The 25,636-nt window shown below is 38.1% G+C and overlaps 2 protein-coding genes across 3 annotated transcripts in view; one reads left to right on the top strand and one right to left on the bottom strand.

Annotated features, from left to right (window-relative positions):
* Window positions 1-25,636, top strand: part of LAMA2 (laminin subunit alpha 2) — a 707,630-nt gene that overhangs the window by 129,779 nt on the left and 552,215 nt on the right. The window lies entirely within an intron of this gene.
* On the bottom strand, window positions 5,040-10,116 carry LOC108177472 (small ribosomal subunit protein uS2-like). Its single transcript, XM_070073613.1, has one exon. The coding sequence runs from the start codon at window positions 7,990-7,992 to the stop codon at window positions 7,105-7,107; it is 888 nt and encodes a 295-aa protein (XP_069929714.1). The 5' UTR covers window positions 7,993-10,116; the 3' UTR covers window positions 5,040-7,104.

Here is a 25,636-nt window from a genome sequence, read left to right as displayed (position 1 = left end):
GGGTGTCTGTCATCTACTGGCCATCGGAAATGATCCTGTTCCCAGGTTGTCTGGTGCATATATTGTGAATGTTGTGTTTAGTCAAATTAATATTCATATGGTATGTTTTTAAAAAAGTCTATTAAATTCTTGAACTACCTGGTAGAAAGAAGTTAACTGACTTCCCAACCTGTTCACAATCTTATGAGTAAATATTAAGATTTTTTTTTTCTTCTAAGCTTTCCAGAATTATTACCCAGATTCTTAGTTTTTTTAAAGAGTGTTGTGACTGGTTTTTCAAAAATCTCAAAATTTTGATGAATATTCTCTATTTTCATCTAATTAGGATACTTATAAAATGTCACAGCACGCTTAATCCAAAAATCCAGACTGAAAATTAGAATGGCTCTTTGAAAAGTGAAGACATTCTTTTAGAGAAAGTTTGAAGTCATTAATTAAATATTTGACCTTTTGTGACTTTTCAAATGTCCATTTGCAAAAGGATGGAAGCAGTTAGAAGGAAAAGACTGAATGTGGAGTCGGGGCCAGAGGATGAAAACAGTTTAAATTGCCTTGGTACAGATTCATAGATTGCAAATGAGCACTTTTCAAAATTTAAACCCCTGAATATGAGATCTCAGATAGAGTGAGTTCTTTATATATATTCTGATAATTGTGATTCCTACTGCCTGCCAGCTGTGTTCCGATTTCAGAAGATGACCTTCCCTGTAAGTTTTATAACTCATAAAATGTGTGGCTCTGGAGAATAATTATAATGACCGGGAGTGTGCTTTCTTGATTATACGGTGGGGTCCTGTCTCCCACATCTGTTTTTGAAGGATATCAAAGGTAAGATTAAAACTGCTCCAGTTGTTCTGCTTGCCTGATTGTAACAGAATTGATTCTGGTGTGTGGCCCGGTGTTGCTGTGTCACTGTACAGCACCTGTTGGCCTGCAGCTGTTGGAGATGACTGCAGGTTTCTTTGTCAGGATCTTGTGGCAACAATGATAAATCAGACTTAAATTGGCTACTGAGTGGGATTTGTTAAAAAGATTTAACAGTCTCTTCATAATTAAAGATGTTAATTCTAAGTGGTGAACCAGAATGAACCTACATATATCTTGGCATTAGACTTGTATTTCTTTAATTCGGATATTGGTCATCCGTGTCCTGAAATCAGGACAATCTTCACCCAGAAATACACAACAAAGAAATATTCCTTACCAAACATGCGTGAGAAATATCAAAGCAGCAGTATTTCTCTAATGTTTCTCACTCTCTCTTTGATTCAGGTGAAATGGAGGCTATAAATCTGATAATTAGAATTTCATATGGGAAACACATATCTTGGTTGAGAAAACAATTATCACAATCAAGAAAATTCTGTCCTCTAGAGAAAAGAGATTTAAACACTCATGATATTTTTAAATTTCCTATGTATTTCTCCTAGTTAGAATAGGGAAAAGTGACTCTAGGGTCATAATATGGAATTGACTTTTCTCTTCATTGTATATAATGATATTTCACATCCCTTTATGAATTGTCTTGGCGGTACATACTTTATACAAACCATGATTTCTGATTACCTAAATGTTTTCTTTCCCTGAAGTAAAAATGTCAAAAAAAATTTCAGAATATGTTTGAGATTGGTGAGTATTCTAGAGCTGAAGTAAATGGTATATGGTGCTTTATTTAATGTACTTATTTCCTGTGTCTTTACCTTTATCCATGCATTCACAATAGCCATATCTATATGTATACAAGAGTTCTTACTTATATTCAAATTGTATTCATTAGAAAAGGAGATTTACTCACAAGCCCATGTATCTGTATGAGTAGCTCCCCTTGCTCTTTTTACTTTACATTTGCCTTTCTGCTTCTCTGTTTTTATCCTGTCACTAATACAGCCTTCAGGTATAAGGCATATAGGACCACTTTTTGAAGAGTAATCAAAATCAAACACATACATCGTTTTGGTGAAACACCTCACAGCTACCAGTCATTTAGAGTACCAAGTTCCTGCTCTCTGGGGTCAGTGGGTGAGCAATACTACCCAAGACCTTGCATGAGGAAAATGGATCTGCTGATCTCCAGTTTGGAAGCCCTGGATCCACACCCATCCCTTTTGCACATTTATGAAACTGCTGTGATTTGGGCTTTAAGTCTTTTCAGCCGTTCACATAATTAGGTTAGCCTCTATCTAATGGGAGGGAATTGCTCCTACTGTGTGCACAGATGGCTCGTTCATCTATGAGTATCTTAAAACACTGAAGGTGGCAATGGTGTGGTCAACACCAAAGCTGCCGAACGAAGAACTGAACTCTCAAAAATTACTCTTGGAATCCTCTATTCTGAGAGTGCCTGCTTCTGCTAGGGCTGTTTACTTCAAGATTCTCAGGGTCAGTGGGAAAGCTTCCCAACAAATTTGGTTTCTTTTTAAAACTATTTGTGGCAGTTTCTCATATGTGCCTGGCAACTCATTTTAAGTGGGAAAAGGATGGAGAAAAAGATAGGTAGGATAATAAATCTCTTTTATTATTCTATTTTTTCATATAAGTTTAATTTGGTTGAATACAACAAATTTATTAAAAAAAGAAAAATAGGTCAACAGCCGCTTCTAGTATTGCTTATTTTCTTTATACGTTTCCTCCCTCCTACTCAGGATTTGATGGTAAATGCTCAGGATTAATTTTTGTCGTTTCATGCAATTCCAGGGAGCACCTTGTCTTTCTGCAAAGCTAAGATAATATTGTAGTTCAAAACTTGGCCTTCCGCAATCCACAGGGAATACATTTGTGATTTTTCAGCAGAAAACATTGAAAATGTCTTTAGATGTATTTAAACGTACCTATTTTTGCAAAACACTCACCATATTTATAGTTCTTGTAATTCAGTGATAATACCATGCCTCATGATTTATTACCATTTACCTTTTTTAATTTTTAAAATTTTTTTAGAAAAATTAAAGGGAACAGATTTCATGTACTTCATATATACACTTTGAAGAGTATGACATTTCCCACCCTCCCCCATCTCATTCTCACCCTCCCCCCTCACTGATCCCCACCCTTCTCTCTCCCCCCACTTGTTCCCATTTTCCCTTATTCTCCTTTTCATTTTTACAGTGATATATTTTCAATTTCCTTTATAATCAGAAGCTTAACTCCACTAAATAAAGAATTCAGTAAGTAGCAAATAGAAAAACCATTGTTCCTCAAGAGTATAGACAAAGACTATAAACAATAATCAGATCTCAAAATTTCAACTTTGCTCACATACATTGCCTTTTTTTTGGTACTCTGTAGTAGTTACCACAAGTCATGGAAAACATACTTGTTTTTTTAAGACTGGCTTATTTCAACAAGCATAATGATCTACAGTTGTATGAAATGTTGTGAAAGGCAGGATTTCGTTTGTGTGGCCAAGTAGTAGTCCATCATGTATATATACCACAATTTCTTTATACAGTCCTCAGTTGATGGACATCTGTGTTGCCATCATTTCGTAGCTGTTGTAAGTTGAGCTGCTATGAACATGAGGGTATGGATAACTTTCATGTGCTGATTTCATTTCCTTTGGGTAAATTCTCAGGAACTGAATGACTTAATAATATGTTAAATCTATTTTAATATTTCTGAGGAATCTTCATACTGTCTTCTGTAATGATTATACAGGTTTACATTTCCATCCAGGTGCACTAGGGTGCCTATTCCCCTACATCCTGGCCAGTATTTGTTATTTCTTTGATTCTGGATAATAGCCATTCTAACTGGGGAAAAGTGAAACCTTTTTGCTGTTTTTATTTGCATTTCTCTTACGGCTAGTGATCCTGACCATTGTTTCATGTGTCTGTTGGCCATTGGTATTTCTTCCTTTGAAAAATGCCTGTTCATATCCTTAGCCTATTTCTTAACTGAATCGCCTTTTTATTGTTTATTGAGCTCCTTATATATCCTTGATATTAATCTTTTATCAGATATATGGTTTGAAGATATTTTCTCCCAGTTGGTCTGTTCCCTCTTTGTTGAGTGTTTCCTTTGTTATGAAGTTTCTTAGTTTGATATAATCCTATTTACCTATTTTTGTGTTTATTGCCTACGATTCTGGGATCTTATCCAAGAGGTCTTTGCTTATGCAAATGCCTTGCAGTGTTTCCCCTATGTTTTCCCCTAGTGAGTTGGTGGTTTCAGGTCTTAGGTTTAGATCCATGATCCATTGTGAGTTGATTTTTTTTGTATAGAGAAAAGCGTTTCATACTTCTTCATGCAGAGATTCAATTTTCTTAACATCATTTGTTGAAGACACAAAAAATTGAAATAACACCACATACTTTTCTGACTACAAGGGAATGCAGATCAAAATTAACAACTTAAGAATCTACAAAATATGTAAGCACATGGATTCTGAAAAACATGTTCCTGAATGAACAGTGTGTCATAGAAGAAATTAAAAGGGAAATAAAAAAAATCCTAGAAACGAATAAAGATGACAACACATCAAAATATATGGGAGACAGCCAAAGCAGCATTAAGAGGAAAGTTTATAGCAATTAGTGCCTAAATCAAAATTAGACATCAAATAAATTATCTAACAATGTATCTAAAGGATACAGAAAAAAACAAATTAGAAGAAAAAATAAAAATTAGAAATGAAATGAACAGAATTGAAACAAAAAAGATACAAAAAAACCAATGAAATGAGCTGGTTATTTGAAAAAAATGAACAAAGTCAATACACCACTGGCCCAGCTAACAAAAAGAAGTGTAAAAACCCAGATTAACAAAATTGGAATTGAAAAAGATGATGTTACAACAGATACACGGATACCAAATAAAAAGAATCATGAGGAATTTGTACAAATAGCTACATGCCAGAAAACTGTAAAACATAGCAGAAATGCACAGATTTCTAGAAGCAATCTACAAAATGGGAGTCATGAAGACATGGAAAACCTAGATAGAACAATAACCAAGAAAGAGATTGAGTTAAAAATAAAGACCTGCCCAACAAAGAAAAGCCCAGAACCAGATAGCTTCAAAGCTGAATCCTACCAATCTTTTAAAGAATGAATTCTAGTTTTTTTTTTTTTTTTGAACTATTTAAAACAACTGACATGGAGGAAATCCCCAAAACTCCTTCTATGAGGCCAATATCACCTTAAGTCCAAAACCATAAAAAGACACAAGAAAGAGAACTTTAGACCAATATCCCTGATGAAAACAGATGCAAAAATCCTCAAGAAAATACTAGCTACTCAAACCCAACGACACATAAAAAAAATCATTACCCGTGCCAAATGGGATTTATCCCTGGGATGCAAGGATGATTCAACACACACAAATCAATAAATGTGACATGCCACATTAACAAATTAAAAAAATAAAAATCACATGATTATCTCAATAAATGCAGAGAAAGCATTTTATAAAATACCACTTTTCATTTTCAATTCTCTTTATATACCGAAGATCAGTTTAGCATATATTAAATAAAGATTTCAACAGTTTGCACCCACACAGAAACATGAAGTGAAAAATACTATTTGAGTACTAGTTATAGCATTAAATCACAATGTACAGCACATTAAGGACAGAGATCCTGCATGAGGAGTAAGTGCACAGTGACTCCTGTTGTTGACTTAACAAATTGACACTCTTGTTTATGGCATCAGTAATCACCCGAGGCTCTTGTCATGAGCTGCCAAGGCTATGGAAGCCTTTTGAGTTCACTGACTCTGATCATATTTAGACAAGACCATGGCCAAAGTGGAAGTTCTCTCCTCCCTTCAGAGAAAGGTACCTCATCTTTGATGACCTGTTCTTTCCGCTGGGATCTCACTTGCGGAGATCTTTCATTTAGGTTACAGAGAGTAAGAGAGACAGAATTCTTCCATCTGCTGATCCAATCTTCAGATCTTTGTAATAGCCAGGACTGAGCCAGGCTGAAGCCAGGAACCAGGGGCCAGGGTCTCCCATGTAGGTGGCAGGGGCCCAAGCCCTTGGGCCATCTTCCGCTGCTTTTCCCAGCCCATTAGCAGGGATCTGTATTGGAAGTGGAGCAGCCAGGACATGAACTGACACCCATATGGATGCCTGCATTGCAGGTAGAAACTTAACCTGCTATGCCATGATGCCAGCACCTCTTTTAACTGTTTTTGTGTTAAAGTCTATCTTGTCTGATATTAGGATGGCTACTTCTCCTCATTTTTGCTATCCATTAGTATGATATATTTTTTCTACTCTTTGATTTTCAGTCTCTCTGTATCTTTGTGCATGAGGTGTGTTTCTTGTAATCTGCAAAAAGATGTCTTCTTTTATAATCTATTCAGCTCATGTGTATCTTTTCATTGGAGAATTTAGGCCATTTACATTCAAGGTTATTGATAAGTAACAATTCGGCCCTCCCAATTTTTCTATATATGTATGTATATATATTCCTATTATTTGTTTTGAATTTCCTTTTTACATTTACTAGATTTTCTGCCTTCATTGTTTTTTAAGGTACTTTTTCTGTTTCTGTATGTAGTATATCCTTAAGTATCATAAGGCTGGATGGTGACAAATTCTTTTAATTTCTGGTTTTTTGAAAGGTCTTTATTTCATCTTTAGAAACTAGAGCCTTGCAGGGTTCAGTATTCTAGGCTGACACTTTTTTCTTTGCAGACTTGGATTATGTCTCTTCATTCCCTACTAGCCTGTAGTGTTTCTGATGAGAAATCTGGCATTTGTCTCATGCACATGTTAGGATCTTTTATGTCTTACTGTTGAAAGTTTGATTATAATGTGCGTGGTGAAGATCTTTTCTGATCATGTCAATTAGGAGTTCTATGTTTTTCCTTTACTTATATGACCCTTTCTCCAAATTAGGGAAAATGTCTACTATTTCATTGAACAGCTCTACTAATACATTTTCTTTCTGCACCTTCAGGAATGCCTAACAATTGCATGTTTGGTCATTTGATAGTAGCCCATATATCTCAAGCATTATTTTCAGTTTTTCTATCTTTTTCTATTTTTTTTCTGTGTGACTGAGATATTTCCTAGGATTTTTTTTTCTGTAGAAACTGATGTTTATTTTCCATCAACCTCATTTCCATGTTTGTGTGAGAGCCCATGACAAGCAGCCTAAGACCACTCAGTGGTTGTTCCCACCCACTCGGTGGCCTGAGCAGTGGGCGCTGCAGACCAGTCTTCAGTGGCGGGCTGAGCACTCCAGTCTTCAGTGGGGAACTGCTGAATAGGCACAGAGGGCACCTGCACGCCTTCGGACCAGTCAGCAACCTCTGGCTGAGTAGCAGTGAACTCGGGCGCTGGGGCCGTCCATTCACCCTGAAACTCCTCCTTGGTAACAGCTTTTTCAGCGGCGGCCTGCTCTTCTTTTTCAATCTCTTCAGGATCTCTGTAGAAGTAGAGATCAGGCATGACCTCCCAGGGGTGTTCACAGGAGATGGTACCACGCATGCGCAGAACCTCCTGGGCCAGCATCCACCACATCAGACCCACTGAATGGGCTCCCTTGTTGTTGCACGGGATGGCAATGTCCACGTAGCGCAGAGGCGAGTCTGTGTTACACAGAGCAATGGTAGGCAGGTTCACGTAAGATGCCTCCGTGAGAGGCTGGTGGTCAGCCCGAGGGTCGGTAACCACCAGAAGCCGTGGTTCCCGGAAGGCTGCCTGGATCTGGTTAGTGAAGGTTCCAGGTGTGAAGCGGCCAGCAATGGGAGTAGCTCCAGTGGCAGCAGCAAACTTCAGCACAGCTCTCTGGCCAGTGTTCCTGGAGGATATCATACTGACATCAGCAGGGTTTTCAATGGCCACAATAGCACCAGCCGCCAACAGCAGCTTCTCCCAGGTCCTCTTCAGATTGATGATGTAGATGCCATCACTCTTCCTTTTGTAGATGTACTGTTCCATCTGGAAGTCAAGGTTGGTGCCACCTAGGTGGGTTCCTGCTGCAAGGAACTTGAGGACGTCCTCCTCCTTCATTTGCAGGACATCAAGGGCTCCGGACATTGTGACAGCTTCCCCTTAAGTTACGCCGGGAATCAAAAACAACGCCGTATGGACCCCTGGCTGGGTAGCGCGGAAAGGTCCTAGGATTTGTTTACTACTCAGATATTCTTTATTCTGCCTCCTTGAGTCTATTAAGGCTTACCACTGTATTTTTTTTTTTGACATATTGAATGCCTCATTTGCCATATTTCAATTTGATTAACTCATGAATTTACTTCTCATCACCTTTGAGTAATCTTATTCTTTTGGATTCCTTTTCGAGCATGTTATCAATCTGTTCATCTTCACATTCTGATATTGAAGTATTCCTTTTGGAGAGTCATATTGCCTTTCTTGTTCATGTTTATTGTATTTCTACATTTCACAGATCTAGGGATCTGTGAAAACACTTGTTTTCTCCTCTGAGGACTTTTATCTTTGATATATAACTCTGCAGCTTAGGAGAGCATCTGCTCCTTCAGTTGATATCCAGAGGTGTGTATGGGGAGGTGCTGGTGCTCCCTGGCGAGTGCTCAATTTTGGGGCAATATCCAGAATTTCACCCAAGTTGGGCATGGTAGATCTCCTCCATCATCAGCAGGGCTGAGAGCGTGATCGCTTCGACTGGCCTGATCACAACTTAACACCCTCTGTGCCAAGGTGAACCCGCTGCCCAGGATGAGCCCCCAGTGGCTGCACACCCCATCCAGGCAGATGCATGAACCATATAAAGGATCTGTATGCTCCTTATTGCGAGCACGGAACCTTCTGTGATGACCTGTTCCAGGAACTCGGTGAGCTCTGACTCTCTGAAGCCACACATAGTGGTTGCACAAAGACCCAGCCACACACCCCTCTCCCTATAGCAGTTACAGAATTCCCACAGTCACATGGAGCAGGAGATCCATCGTCAGCCCCATGATACTTGCCTTTCAATGGAGAGAACCGTGGTGTTCCCAGAGCCAGCTGCCTGCCTAACAGAAGTTGGTCAGGGCTCCTCCTTGGCAAGTCAAGTCAGGGTTCCTTGATAGAGTGAGGAAAGTGGAGCACTTCACAGGTCTATATGAGTGCCCACCCCACACCAACTCTGTAGGCAGACTTAGAGTCAATGGAAACCACAGGTTTGTCCCTCCAATGTAATCCTACAGTCATGGCTGGGTCATTGCAGCCTCTGCTCACCTTATCAAGAAGGTGTTTCCTCCCTGGCATTCCCCAGGCACCATTGTGGAGGGAGTGGAGGAAGCAGTATACTCTCCCTTCATGGGGTTAGGTAAACGCCCTGTCCCCAACAAGTGCTCCAGGTTGGACGCAAAGTCAGAGGGTCTGTGAGGTTCTCCCTCAGGCAAAATCACCAGTGACACAGGCCACCACAGGTTTCTCTCACCTCACTACAAGAAGATGGTGTCCCCTCTAGCCATTGGCTCTGGGAATCATTGGCAGTGTTCTCTCTGTTGCGTGATTATACCGTTCATGCTGGAGCATGGCATCTCTTCTTTCTGTAGAATTTCCACTGCAAACTCCTCTCCGACTGCTGTGATGTCATTCCTCCCCTTTTATTCTGTTATCTTTCTGTGGTCGAATCATCATGTCTTTTCCTTATTCATCCATCTTGGCTGTCTCCTTCCATCCTGGCACCTTTGTTTAGAAATAATCCCAAACTACTATACTGTCATAGCCCTCAATGTGTTTCTTCAAAACTGTTGTAATTTGGAACCAAGATTGTTATAATTATGAAAAGAGAACTAGCCTATGGATAAAACATGGATATCCTTTGGATATTGAGAAGATTTTTGATTGATTTTTGACATACTTCATTTTAACCTATTTACCAGTACTAGCCAGTTATAATTTTTACATAAGTCTTTCAATGTTATTATTGTCAATATATAGATAATATTTAGCCCTAGAGGACGTATGCTATGCAAGTAATCTTTGTATATCAAATCACATGAACATACTCTATTGTGTTTTTGGTTAATCAAAGTGATAGTTTATAAAGAATAAATGAATTATTCATTGACAAAGTTACGTGTTTCAGCTTATTAAATGAATAAAAGGATGATGAAGAGAAAATGTTTATAAAACCTGCTTAAGAAGAATTGTGTATTATAGTATTCAACCAAAAGTATTAAGTAGAACAAACAAAAAAAATACTAAGAGGGATAACATATCAAGTTGCTCATCAACAGTCAGGGTGAGGGCTGATCAAGTCACCGTTTCTCATAGTGTTCATTTCACTTTAACAGGTTTCCTTTTTGGTGCTCAGTTAGTTGTCACCTATCAAGGAGAACAAGTGGTATTTGTCCCTTTGGGATTGGCTTATTTCACTCAGCATAATGTTTTCCAAATTCCTAACAGGGATCACTTTTCAGTTAAAATTTAAACACCTAAGAATAATTGTGTGTTATTTACAGAGTTCAACCAATGGTACTAGAACAAAAAAAAAATACTAAAATGGATAAAGTATTACATTGTACATCAACCGTCAGGACAAGAGCTGATCAAGTCACTGTTTCTCATAGTGTCCATTTCATTTCAACGAGTTTCCCCTTTGGTGTTCAGTTAGTTGTCACTGATCAGGGAGAACATATGATATTTGTCCTTTGGGACTGGGTTAATTCACTCAGCATGATGTTTTCCAGATTCCTCCATCTTGTTGCAAATGACCGGGTTTCATTGTTTTTGACTGCTGTATAGTATTCGATAGAGTACATGACCCATAATTTCTTTATCCAGTCTACTGTTGATGGGCATTTGGGTTGGTTCCAGGTCTTAGCTATTGTGAATTGAGCTGCAATAAACATTAATGTGCAGACAGCTTGTTTGTTTGCCAATTTAATTTCCTTTGGGTAAATTCCAAGGAGTGGGATGGCTGGGTTGTATGGTAGGGTTATATTCAGGTTTCTGAGGAATCTCCAGACTGACTTCCACAGTGGCTTAACCAGTTTGCATTCCCACCAACAGTGGGTTAGTGTCCCTTTTTCCCCACATCCTCTCCAGCATCTGTTGTTGGTAGATTTCTGAATGTGAGCCATTCTCACTGGGGTGAGGTGAAACCTCATTGTGGTTTTGATTTGCATTTCCCTGATTGCTAGTGTTCTTGAACATTTTTTCATGTGTCTGTTGGCCATTTGGATTTCCTCTTTTGAAAAATGTCTATTGAGGTCCTCGGCCCATCACATAAGTGGGTTGTTTGTTTTGATGTTGTGGAGTTTCTTGATTTCTTTGTAGATTCTGGTTATCAACCCTTTATCTGTTGCATAGTTTGCAAATATATTTTCCCATTCTGTCAGTTGTCTCTTCACTTTCCTGACTGTTTCTTTTGCAGTACAGAAACTTCTCAATTTGATGCAATCCCAAATGTTAATTTTGGCTTTGACTGCCTGTGCTTCTGGGGTGTTTTCCAAGAAGTAATTGACAGTACCTATATCTTTCAGGGTTTTTCCAATGCTCTCTAATAATTTGATGGTGTCAGGTCGTAGATTTAAGTCTTTAATCCATGTTGAGTGAATTTTTGTGTAACACAGCAGACCCATAGTATGGCAGATGTCCTAAACAGCACTCTGGCCTCAGAATCAGCCCTTAAGGCATTTGGATCTGGCTGAAAAGCCCATGAGAGTATTTCAGGCATGGAAAGCCAAGACACTCTGGGGAAAAAAAAAAAACATAAATGAAAGATCTCCGCGAGTGAGATCCCAGTGGAAAGAATGGGTCATCAAAGAAGGAGGTACCTTTCTCTGAAGGGAGGAGAGAACTTCCACTTTGACCATGGCCTTGTCTAAATATGATCAGAGTCGGTGAACTCAGGGGGCTTCCATAGCCTTGGCAGCTCCTGACAAGAGCCTAGGGTGATTACTGATGCCATAAACAAGAGTGTCAATTTGTTAAGTCAACAACAGGAGTCACTGTGCACTTACTCCTCATGTAGGATCTTTGTCCTTAGTGTGCTGTACATTGAGATTTAATGCTATAACTAGTACTGAAACAGTATTTTTCACTTCATGTTTCTGTGTGGGAGCAAACTGTTGAAATTTTAATGTATGCTAAACTGATCTTCTGTATATAAAGAGAAATGAAAATGAATCTTGATGTGAATGGAAGGGGAGAGGGAGTGGGAAAGGGGAGGGTTGTGGGTGCGAGGGATGTTATGGGGGGAAGCCATTGTAATCCATAAGCTGTACTTTTGAAATTTATATTCATTAAATAAAAGTTTAAAAAAAATAAAAAAAAAACAAATCATAAAACATTATAGAATAAATGTAGGAAGACAGATAGGTTTTAAAGTTTGTATAGGTTAAGTTTCAGAGAAACATATAATGCTTTGTTGTTTTCCTTATGTATGCCTTGCTAAAAAGAATATAGAATCTATAAACCTAAAAAAAAAGAGAAACCTGCTGTGTTTGACCATTATTAATTAGAGTTTTGCCTTGGGACATAGATTTTGCAGGCTGCTGTTTAGAATCAGTCACACATAAACCATTTATATCTGATAATATATAAAGTGTTTTCTTTGCTTTTATGTTCCCACCCCATTTCAGTATAGACACACTGCATTCATCTTTTAAAGACCAACTGAACTGCCATCTCTTGAAGTACTACCTATGGCTATCAGGCTATGGTATTAACCCTACTTTTGAAGATAAAGCAAATATGGCCAATGCAATCAATTACTGAATTAAAGTCCTAAGTATACAAGTGTTCGAACCATCCTTTCCAATGTTCTGGATGTTTGACATTTTTATTAAAATATTTTGAATAAATAAAATAATGTAAAATATGATGAGGTGGCTATTAAAGTCATCAAGGAAAACATGGTAAAAAATGCCATCTTTAGCTGTCATAGTAGTAAAAAGGAAGCTGTTGTGAGTAGAGGTAGAAAGTGTAGGTTTGAGAAATAGAAATTCTAGGAAGACATATCTGAGTGGTAGGCAGTATCCAGAAAATGTAGAGCTTTGTAAGTCAGAAGAGACATTTGCATTTCAATCTAAGTAAGTTTTAAGTAAACAAGGCTTATTTTTGTCTTGTAATTTAGAAAAAAATACTTGGTTGCCATATAAAGAATGTATTATTGAAGTCTAGGTTCTGAAGAAGGAATATAGGCCATAATGATTTTTTAGGGTAAATTTCATAGAAATGAGAAAAGCAGACATGTGTGGGTTAGTTTTGACAAATAGAAGGAATGGTACTTACTGATGCATTAAAGTGATGTTGTAAGGGAAAGAGGCGAAACTGCAGTTAAGGTAATTAAGGAAGAATTATCAAGGCATGTATTAGTTTTTGGTCTTGAGCGATTGTGTGACTGGTGATGCTATCAATGGAATAGCAAGGTTTTTCAGAAAGGAAGGCAGGACTAAAGAGTTTTGCTTTAGGAGTGTTGAATCTGAGACATCATTTAGATACCCATGTAGAGCTATGGACTTAATATTTGGACATTTAAGTCCAGTATTCTAGGGAGCCACTTATTTCACAAATATAAGTTTGTGAATCTTTAGCATTCAAATGGTGTCCAAAATCATAAGGTGGACATGAAGAGTTGATGTCAGCAAGTAAGACTGAGCTGTTGGAGAAAAGGAGGCTACATTCCCACATTAAATTGATAACAGAGGAGCAGGGGACAGTATCTGCAATCACTAAGGAGTAGTTAATTAGGTAGAAGAGAAACCAGTAGTGTGAAGCTCACGGAAGACAAGAAAAGAAAAAAGTCAAATCTTGTAGGATCTGCTAAATAGCCATTGTATTTGAGAAAATGGATGTGGTTAACGATTGAAAAGGACATTTTCTGTGGGGTTAGGACTACATGAAGTTTAAGAAGGACACAGAAGTGGAGAACAATAAATGATTTATTTAATAACACGTTCTTTGAAGAGTAGAAGAAAAAGAAGGCAGTAGGCAGGGAAAAGAAGAACTAAGTGATTTGTTTTGTCTATTATTTATTTATTAAGATTTACTTGCTCATTTGAAAGGGAGAGAGAGACTATCTTCCATCTGCTGGATTCATTCCCCAAGTGGCTGCAACAGCTAGGGTTGCCAGGTTGAAACCAGGAGCCAGGAACTTCTCCAGGTCTTGCACATGGGGGAAGGGGTCCAAGTACTTGGGCTATCTTCTGTTGCTTTTCCTGGGCACATTAGCAGGGAGCTGGATCAGAAGTGGAGCAGCTGGCCGGAGCTGTGGCTCACTTGGCTAATCCTCCACCTGTGGCGCTGGCACGGTTGGGGCACTGGGTACTAGTCCCGGTTGCTCCTCTTCCAGTCTAGTTCTCTGCTATGGCCCGGGAGGGCAGTGGAGGATGGCCCAAGTGCTTGGGCCCTGCACCCCATGGGAGACCAGGAGGAAGCACCTGGCTCCTGGCTTCGGATGGGCGCAGCGCCGTCCATAGTGGCCATTAGGGGAGTGAACCAACGGAAGGAAGAACTTTCTCTCTGTCTCTCTCTCTCTGTCTCTCTCTCTCACTGTCTATAGCTCTCTCTCTGTCTCCCTCACTGTCTAACTCTGCCTGTCAAAAAATTAAAAAAATAAAAAATTAAAAAGAAATGGAGCAGCTGGGTCTCAAACAGATGGTCATGTGGGATGCCAGCATTGCAGTCAGGGGCTTAATTTTTCTATGCCACTGCATGGGCCCATGTTTTATCTTTTAAGGTTGTATCTTAAACTGCTAAGAATGATCCTAGCATGGAGAGTAAGATGATTCAGGAAATAAAGCTGATAAATTCAGAATTAAAGTCCTTCAGAAGGGGAGAGATTGTGACTGTGATTATGCGTGTCTAGCAGACCACAGGCAGTTTGAGCCTTGTAGGCAGAGTACAGTTCGACCTCTCCCCATGGGAGGGAAGGCACAGAGAACGGTACAGATGTTGGTGGGTTGGGATTGCAATCATCAAAGAGTAACTCTCATTGCTTCTCATTCTGAGGGGCGTGAGGAGAGGATAGCAGGGTCTTGGCCACCAAGATTGTCTAGTTCGGTTTTCTGAACATAAAGCAGAAGATGCTTCCATTCTGTGCTGAGGGTGCTGCATTTTTTTAAAGATTTATTTATTTGAAAGTCAGGGTTACACAGAGAGAGGAGAGGCAGAGAGAGAGAGAGAGGTCTTCCGTCCAATGGTTCACTCCCCAGGTGGCCACAACGGCCAGAGCTGCGCCAGTCTGAAGCCAGGAGCTTCTGGGTCTCCAATCTGGGTGCAGGGGCCCAAGGACTCGGGCCATCTTCTACTGCTTTCCCAGGCCATAGCAGAGAAGTGGATTGGAAATGGAGCAGCTGAGACTAGAACCGGCTCCCGTATGGGATGCCAGCACTTCAGGGCGTTAACCAGCAGTACCACAGCGCCGGCCCCATCTGCATTGTTGTTTAGTTTATTAAAGAGCATCATGGGAAAGAAAATAAATGATTTAGATTTGTTTTTTTTAAATTTTAGGTCACAGATCATTATGTTGTATTTCTTCAAATTGAGATATATTCAAATTTCATTTTTCCCATTAACTAGTAGTATTACTTCTCATCTTCAAAACAAATATAAAATGTTTCTAATAAGTCAGGAAACATTACAGAGTAAGAGTAAAAGTAGGACGAAATTCTAAATGCTCACTATTGTCATTAAACTCTAATCAGGAATATATCCGTTATTCTGGTAGGGAGACCTGTCTGTCTAGCCTCTGTGCTTAGAAATATAACTCATTAATTCATTCAAATAAGAAATTAAGTAGAAATTGTTAAGTGGCCAATAAATACAAATTAACTAAAACCATTTAATATGAAATTGAACTCAATATAGATCTTTTATCAACAAAAATGTAAACACATTAACTAATGGATGCAAAGTTAGCAGTGAAGAAATACATATAATCTTACTTGGGGATGCAAACTAAGCACACTGCTATTAAGCAGAATAAATAAATAATTATGTCAGAGCTCCAGGTGCGCATACCTACCCACCCCTGTAAACACATACAGTGCACATTTACACTACGCCTTTGAGTTCATCAAAGTCATGCATCCATGTAACAATAGTGCCAGATAAGAGACCCAGAAAAGGGGATCCTGCTTAGAACCCCAAGAAACTTCTTTTACCTCCCTAGCTGTGTACCATGGAATTCAAAAGCATAAAGTATTTTAAAGAGGATGTGTACCTCCTTTGATGATTATTTACGTTGAGATTCTTTTTACCAATCCTAATTTTATTAGAAAATTTAGTATTCTGATGCTCTAGATTTTTAAAATTTGTTCTATTTTTAATTTTTATTGTTAATCTCAAAGGAAGGTAGTACCTTGATAAATTAGAGCATCCTTCATTGTTTCTAATCAAATAATTTGTTATGTAGTTCTCTTAGGAATTGGAAATGATGCATATAAAGTGCAAATTTTTAGCCTGGTAGGTTGTTCATGCCTCTTGAGCTTGCTTATTTTTACAACTGTGTGCACTTAAAATCTTCATTTGTATTTTGTGCTATTCTGGCTTTTGACTGTAGTGGAAAATTTGGATTGCAGACAATGAGAACTGTGATGCACAGTATATAAACTTGCATCCAACTGAGAAAAACCACCACTCCTGCCTGTGCTCCAGTCAGCAGGAGGTTCTCTTTTAGTTTGTTTAAAAGAACTAGGGCCTGTCATCTTCATGGCATACAATATTTGACAGAGATACTTTCTTTTGCCCTTTGTGTCTTAAATACTAAAAGCAAAGTATCTTCTGTCTAGCTAAAGAACAGTTTAGGGCATCATCTATGATGATATTAAAAATCAAATAAAATTTCAGACCAAAGACCATTATCTGAATACCAAACAGAGCCAAATAATTCTCTGTGATTCAAATTAGGCATGCAACAGTTTTAAAATCAAGTATGTGGCATAAACTCTTCTGGAAACTCTGGTATTGTATATTCCTGTTCTAATTTAATATATTCCAGCTCTACTTGTGAGCATATACCCAAGAGAAACATACACACTTGTATCACAAGACATATTCAAGAATGTTCTTAGCAGCAGTGTCAGTAATACCTACAGCTGGAAATGCCTAAACATGATTGCTATTAGCATGAATATTTTTGTGATATAGGCATGCAATGAATGTGACCAATACAAAGCAATAAACATGAATAAACAGCTGTTACACACTATAGCATGGCACACCCTTAAATAGGAGATTTAAAGAAAAGAAATTAAACTTAAAGATTACATACTACTTGATTCCTCTTATGTAATATTAAAAAATAGATACCATTCAGCTGCTATGTATGAATGTAAGATTCATTTTTTAGTTATTCAAAAGGCAGAGTTACAGAGAGAAGAGACGAGATAGAGGGAGATATTCCGTCCCATCTGATGGTTCATTCCCTAAATGACTGCAAAGGCCAGTGCTCACCAGGCCAAAGCCAGGAACCAGGAACTTCTTCTGGGTCTCCTACATGTTTGCAGGGGCTCAAGCACTTGGATCATCTTCTACTACTTTCCTAGGCACATTAGCAGGGAGCTGGATTGGAAGTGGAGCAGCCAGGTCTCAAACTGATGCCCAATTGGGATGCAGACATTACAGGCCAAGGCTCAACCTATTTTACCACAATGTCAGCCCCAAGAGGATTCTTGGTATGGACTCCTTTCTGAAAGTTCATTGTGTCTATATAGATTTTTAATGATTATGATACATTTAGAATATATAAAACAATAGTGATATGCGTTTTTCCAGGCAGGTATTATTTATACAATATATGGCATATTATATATGTATATATATTAGTACATTTTAAATGCCAATTTTTAAACTTTTACAAGAGAAAAAAGATCTCAGTAAATAATTACTCCATTTCTTCTTCACTGGGGATATGTGTCTCAATTATGTACAAATCATATATGTATATTTTTCATTAAGAAATCTTCAGAAATTTCATTGAAAATGTGCATTATGAAAACAGTTTTCATGGGGCCAGCTTTATGGCACAGTGGGTTACTGCCCTGGCCTGAAGCACCAGCATACCATATGGGCACTACTCCGCTACTCCTGGCTACTCCACCTCTGATCTAGCTCTCTGCTATGGCTTGGGAAAGCAGGAGAAGATGGCCCAAGTCCTTAGGTACCTGCAGCCATGTAGGAGACCTGAAAGAAGCTCATGGCTCCTGGCTTTGGATCGGCGCAGCTTCAGCCGTTGCAGCCAACTGGGAGTGATCCATTGTATGGAAGACCTCTCTCTCTCTGCCTCTCTTCTCTCTGGTAACTCTTTCAAATAAATAACTCTTAAAAAAACAGTATTCACAATTTTCAAAAATTTTTACATCAAATAAACTTACTATTTTTCCACCACTTTTTGAAGTTCCCTTGTGTTAAACTATGCTGAAATATAATTCAGCAACTTCATGTAGACATTTTTATGGACTGCAAAGCAGAACTGTTTAAATACATTCTAGTTATTAAAGAAGTAAAATATAACTATTTCTGAATAATTTTCAAGTATATTAATGATAGAGAAGTATGAATCAGTTATTTTAAAGATTGTGTTTCTCAGAGTATGTTGGATTTACCTTGGTTTTTATTGAGTTCAACAGTTCACTTCAATTTAAACCAAAGGATTTTATTTTGTCTACTCTGTGAGATATGGTTCTTATAAAAAAATTTGATACATAGTCACAGCTAGGTTTTGTTCATGAGAGTTCTATTGATTTTAGCAAATGAATACATATGTAAATCTCATAACTTTCCTACTATTCGGGAAGTCTCTCGTGAAAGATAAAAGACTTTCGTACACACCTTTGGAATTTGACAGCAGAAGTTTTACTAACAAAGTCTAGTAAAATATTATAACTCAATTCTGTAATGGGTTACTCTTAAACGCTGTTTTTCAGCATACCTTAGGGTGCTTTTCATAATGTCTTGGTATGTTCCAAGGGAATGATAAGGTGATACTAATAGTTACTATTTACCAGACACGTGCAACCTGCCAGACACTTCATGGCATGGCTGATGGTACCTATGATATGTTTCTAGAGAGATTTAATATAAGAAGGTATTTTTTTTCCACCTTAAAATTAATGAAATGTTGTCCCTAAAACTGTCATTTCATTTATCTTGTTAAAGAGAAAACCAATAACTTTAGAAAAAAAGCACCATCCTTTGATGGTTGTCATTCTTAAAAGTACTTTTTTAAAAAGTTAATATCAAGTGGGGCTGGTGCTGTGGTACAGTGGCATCCCAAATGGGCACCAGTTCTAGTCCTGGCTGCTCTTACCCAGCTCTCTGCTGTGGCCTGGGAAAGCAGTAAAGATGGATCAATTGCTTGGGCCCCTGCACCTACGTGGGAGACCCAGAAGAATCTCCTGGCTTCAGATTGGTGCAGCTCCGGCCATTGTGGCCATCTGGGGAGTGAACCAGCGGATGGAAGACCTCTCTCTCTCTGTCTTTACCTTTCTAACTCTTTCAAATAAATAAATAAATAATCTTTTAAAAAAGTTAATATCAAGAGGGAATAAAAGGGCCAGCATTGGGGTGTAGAAGGTAAAATCGCTACCTCTGATGCTGGCATCCCATCAGGGTGCTGGTTCCAGTCTTGGCTGCTTAACTTCTGATCCAGCTCCCTGCTAATGAATCTGGGAAAGCAGTGGGAGATGGTCTGAGTCTCTTGGCTCCTGAATCCATGTAGGAGACCTGGGAGAAACTTTTGGTTCATGGCTTCAGCCTGGCCCAGCTCTGGCCATTGCAGCCATCTGGGGAGTGAACCAGCGGATGGAAGGTCTGTGTTTTCTGTCTGTCTCTTCCTCTTACTCTACCTTTCAAATCTTTTTTAAAGGAATAAGCACAAAGGAAATTTTTTTACATTATGTTTTGCCTACCTAAATATATGCACAGAAATGCCTAATGTACAGCGATTTGATTTCTGATGGCACATCTTCCCATCATGGAATTAAAGTTTTAAAAGATTTTGCTGTCTACTTTACTTGGGAAAGATAGATTATTTCTTTGCCAAATCTAGTTGCTTTGGAACAAGAATGAGAGGACATGTATCGAACATTGTAAAATGATTTTACAATTTTAAGTTAGAATTGATTATGAAAGAATAGTTTCATGTTGAATAAGATATTATCTTTTAATAAAAAGTGAAGACTTTTAGAAAAACACTTATTAAAATAGAAGGCACGATGTTTTTTTGTATTGCTTTTAAGAGACATGCAGTAATGAGAGAGAAAGAGAGAGAGAGAGAGAGAGAAAGCGAATGCCAGAGATACAGAGGGAAACACAGAGATCCATTCAATTGTCCCCAGGTGTCCACAGTGGCCTGGGTTGGTCCAGACCCTCCCATGTGAGATGCAGGTGTCCTAACTGGCATCTTAACTGTTGGTTTGAACACCCATACTTGGTGAGGCTTATTACTAGGAAAGTGTTCAGTTACTCTCATAAAAAAATGCAAGTTGCAAAACTGGAGTATTAAGAAACTTGGCATTGAAAAATATGTTTACCCTCTATAACTTGTAGTAGTGTTCCTCTTCATTGTCTAATATTAATACCTCTTCACTATTTCTCCTACTTTTAGATTATAGGAGGTTCTCATCTTCTGACATTGTTTGCTATTGTCTTACTTCTACTCAAAAATTTCAAAACATCTTAACTATTCTAAATGATGCCACTTTTCCCTAACACTTTTGCTTAAGGTTCTCTATACTCCACATGAAATAGGACTGATCACTCCAAAGGCCTTTGGCAGTGTTTTCCTACATTGGATCCGCTTAGGGAATTCACATCTACCTTTTTCTTGATTTATTTTATCATTTTGCTGGAGGAAATCCTCAATTAACATTTTAAGAAATGTTGTATAAGCAGTAAAATTTCCTTCTATAATTAGTTCATTGTATTATACAAAATGTTAGGCCCTTTTAATTTATATACTTATTCCTTCAAGATTTGATAATTTCTCTAATTATTTTTCAATATAAATTACATCTAGCTATTTTCTCTAGTTTTGAAGCTAATTTTAGTCAAATTTGGTGTTAATCTCACTTTTCTTATAATTTCCTTTTATTTTTAATTTTTTATTTTAATTGCTCATATTTAGAATGGTTTTAACTTTGTGAATCAAAAGTTGCTTGGTAGTAATACAAAGAGTTCCATATTCACCTCATCCCACTTCCCATATTAACATCTTATATTAGTATCTTTGTCACAATTAATGGATCACACCCAACTTCCCCTATTATATTTTATCCATAGGCAAGATATTCAACTTTCAAAATTTTGAGGAAACTTACAGAAATACTTACAATTTCTCCTTTTTTGTTTTTAAACTTTTATTTAGTAAATATAAATTTCCAAAGTACAGTTTATGGATTACAATGGCTTTAAATGCACACTATGAGAAACAGTGACTTGATCAGCCCTTGTCCTGACTGTTGATGTACAATGTAATACTTTATCCCTTTTAGTATTTTTTTTTGTTCTAGTACTATTGGTTGAACTCTGTAATTAACACACAGTTATTCTTAGGTGTTGAAATTTAGCTGAAAAGTGATCCCTGTTAAATATAAGAGTGGGAATAAGAGAGGGAGGAGATGTACAATTTGGGACATGCTCAGTCAGATTTGCCCCAAATGGTGGAGTTAGAAACAATTTCTCCTTTTAATTTTAACCGTTTATTTTATTCTGCTGGAGTCTCTTCAAGAATGTTAATTAGGGGTTCGCACTGTGGCACAGGGTTAGGCTTCCACCTGCAGTGCTGGCATCCCAAACGGGTGCTGGTTCGAGTCCCAACTACTCCACTTCCTATCCAACTCCTGCTAATCTGTCTGGGAAAGCAGTAGAGAATGACCATGTGCTTGGGCACCTGCACCCATGTTGGAGACCCAGATGGAGCTCCTAGCTTTGGCCTGGCCCAGCCCTGGCTTGATTACATTTGGGGGAGTGGACCAGCAGACGGAGCATCTCTGTCTCTGCCACTCCGTCTTGCTATGTAACTTTGTCTTTTAAATAAATAAATCGTTTCAAAATATTAATTAGAAGTTCATTTTTAATATTAGTTTCTCCTATGTATAACCTTTTGTCTCTTCGATTATTTTTCCTATTTAATCTTGTTTCTTTTCCATAAGGGGCTCTCTACTACAAATTTGTAAATTCTTCATTCTCTGTTAATACTTAACTGTGAGGACCTAAAATGATTTGAGTAGCTGATTGAGATGATTAAGAGCTCTGTGGGCAAAGGCTTGGCAGCATGTGATTAGGTTAAGAGCCTACTGTTGGGCAGCATCAAAGGTAAACATGGGTAGATTTCTACTTCTGGTCTTGCATGGTTTGTTTGGAGAGGTAACCTCCATACTTCTAACTGGGCAAGAGGTGGTGACAAGTATTGTGGGACCCCAATTGTTCTTGCCATAAATGAAAGAAGTGTTTCTTTGTGCAGAAAAGTTTCCATTACTTTGTTCAAATTATGTCCCTATATATTTGCATTTCATGAATAAGGTTTTTTTTCACATAACTGATGAATTGAAGAAAAAAATCAACATCTTTGATTCCTCAGTAATTCTTTGACATGATTTTTTGGAGTTTCATTCAGTGAGTAGTAGGCTTAAATTCCAGTGTTTGAAATAAACTACAGATTTTCTTTTGTTCAGAGTCCCCTTGATTAGAGCCCTGATTGCTAAACTGTAGTATCTGACACACAGTACGCAGTTCTTGACATCTCATCATCTAATAGTTCCAAGATACTTTCCCTCTGATTCAACTACTGTCCTCTGTAAAATTTTCTTTATGCAAAGTTAAAATAATTTTCAAAGGAAAAGAATTCAGATACTGAGATTATAGTTTCATTCATTTCCAGTAGATTGTATGTAGAATTAAATGTGTTACAGTTTGTTTTTTTTTTAACTATGCAAAAAGTGCACATAACTCTGGAGATAAATGTGTTCAAGAACTAAAAAGATCTCTTTTTCTTGCATATGCTACAAACATTATAGCATGGTTGCTTCTCTGACTTAAGAAATCACAGCAGCTATGGAAAGAAAAGGTAGGAGAAAGAATGCCCCGAGCATCCCTTTGAATAGCTCAGGCAAGAACAGGTGTTATTATCCCAGGAGGAAAGTGTAAGTGACTTTTGTGTAATTGGAAGTGTGTCCTGCCCTGATAAGAGCATGTGGATAAGGAAAGAAGAGTCTAGTAAATAGCCCAAGGGAAGAAAGCCAGAAAAACTTGCTGTGTTCTTCCACTTAAACATCTATCATTGCTTTAGGGTCTGCAGGTTTTACAAAGAGATGAGGACTAATTTGGAACGCCATTTACCTCTGTTTCCAAAAGAGAAAGAGTCCTCTAAAATGTTTTAAATAGGCCAAGGACCAAAAGCAGACCATAGGGCATGCCAAGCATCTTCATGAACTTCCAAGTTTTAGGAAATTTCATCGTTGGAGAGTTCTCCAGTGCTTTAAACAGTACGAGAAGGGAAACGACAGTAAAAATCAACCATGCTGGGGAAACTCCTCTGCGAGAGGTTACTGTCTGACAGAACTGAAGTAGCGCTGCCATTGCCGCTGTTGTGTTATTCGGATGGTTTTGTCTCAATATTTGTTTGCCTCTTTCTCTGTTGATATTTAGAATATTATTAAAACTCTTTATTAAGATTTATTCATTTATTTGAAAGTCACAGTTACGCAGAGAGAGGAGAGGCAGAGAGAGAGGCCCTCCATCCGATGGTTATTAAAGCTCTTGAGGCCAAAAAAGAAAATGCAGTAACCTTTCAGAAGGCTATAAGATCACATCATGGGGCTGGCACCATGGCTCACTTGGTTAATCCTCTGCCTGCAGCACTGGCGTCTCAGGCTGGTGCCAGGTTCTAGTCCCGGTTGCTCCTCTTCCACTCTAGCTCTCTGCTGTGGCCCAGGAGGGAAGTGGAGGATGGCCCAAGTGCTTGGGCCCCTGCACCCACATGGGAAACCAGGAAGAAGCTCTTGGCTTCAGATTGACACAGCGCCAGCAGTGATGGCCATTTGGGGGTGGGGGTGGGGCGGTGAACCAACGGATGAAAGACCTTTCTCTGTCTCTACCTCTCACTGTCTATAACTATACATGTCAAATAAATAAAAATCACATAATATATTTTGAGGTCTTTAAGGCTGAGGCGCTATTTTCTTTAAAAGGAATGTTACAATGCTCTGCACTTTTGCTTATTCTACATTTTTGTGTATTCATGAAACCCAGTAGAGATTCTATCCACTGACAAACTCTCATTTTGCATTCATCACCACACTAAACTCTCATTTACTCTAAAATTAAGTGTTCAATGTTATGAGTCTTATGAAATCATTTAGGTTGCAAAATGTTTCTTGCTGCTTAAGAAATTGCACTTTAATCACTTTTAACCAAAAAGTTTAGCAAAAATAGTATTTGGACACACAATGAACTCTATTCTTAGATTTTGATAAATGTGGCCAAATCAGTAGGTAGATTCATCAAGAGTACCTACATAAAATCATCATACTTCAAAAGCACCCAAGTTAACTCACAGCTGTAGACATTTCCTATCAATAACAAGCAAAAACACTGTTCAGAACTAGATACCTACCGCCTACTCAACTTTGTTTTCTAAGAGGACTTCTTTGCTTTGTAAGAGGCAGAATAATAAAATAAATAAAATCTCTAACTTCAAAATATTATTGAAAAGTAATGTGAATTTTAAAGTCATTGGTGTTTTTAGTTTAGATATTTGAGAATATGGCTTACATCTCCAGCTATTACAGATTGACCCTGCCTCTCCCCAAATGTCAGATCCACTCCATCCATTGTCTTTTTCCTTAATTACACTGTGGTGTGCTGCGCTGTTGGCTCTTCCCTTTTAGCACCTGCCTAGTCTTTCCCTTTTAAAGATAAAAATAAAAATAAAAATGCATGTATCACCTTCCTTGCATCCACGTCCATTACTGCTGTTTTATATCCATTTACTCCTCAACTGGTGACAAACTGCATTCCATTTCAATCTCTATAAAACTGATCTCATTAAGTTCACGAATAACCCCTGAACTCTGAATCTAGTGAATATTGGTTTCCATCTATGCTGAATTCTTGGTGTTATTTTACGTGGTTGAGTGTTCCCTTTGCCTTTAAGATTTCTCCAGCTTCTGAAACAACACTCTATCAGTTTTCTCCCGTCTTACATTGGTGTTCCTGGGTACTATATTTTTTTAAAGATTTATTTATTCGAGTGACAGAATTGAGAGAGAGAGAACAAGTAAGAATGAGAATCATCCATCCATAGTTTACTCCTCAAATGCCTCAAATGATGACAGTAGCCAAGCCTGGGCCATGCCTAAGGCAGGAGTAAGGAGCTATTTCCAGATCTCCCATGTGGATTCAGGGACCCAGTTACTTGAGCCAATGCTAGCTCACTGGGTGACCTTTATTGGTTCTTATGTATAATACTTAACATTCTGATACAGCTATTCTTCCAAATTCGATACTCTCTCTCTCTCTGTTCTGTGGAATCTGTAAATCTGCAAACAATTCTATGATGTCTATTGTGACATATATTAGAAACATATATTAGAAACTCCTGTGTCTAGACTTGAATTATTGAATTATTGCTTTTTATGCATTCCATATGTGATGGTCAGCACACAAACCTGGAGATCACTGGAGTCCTGCTCTCTTATCCCAATATTTAGTGTTTTTCTAACGTCATCGATTTTACCTTCATAATCACTCAAGTTGTTCCTTC

Source organism: Oryctolagus cuniculus, chromosome 5 (genome assembly GCF_964237555.1).
Source record: "Oryctolagus cuniculus chromosome 5, mOryCun1.1, whole genome shotgun sequence".
NCBI classification, from domain to species: Eukaryota; Metazoa; Chordata; class Mammalia; order Lagomorpha; family Leporidae; genus Oryctolagus; species Oryctolagus cuniculus.
The sequence above is the reverse complement of the archived record's forward strand: the minus strand, read 5'-3'. Positions and strand labels throughout refer to the sequence as shown.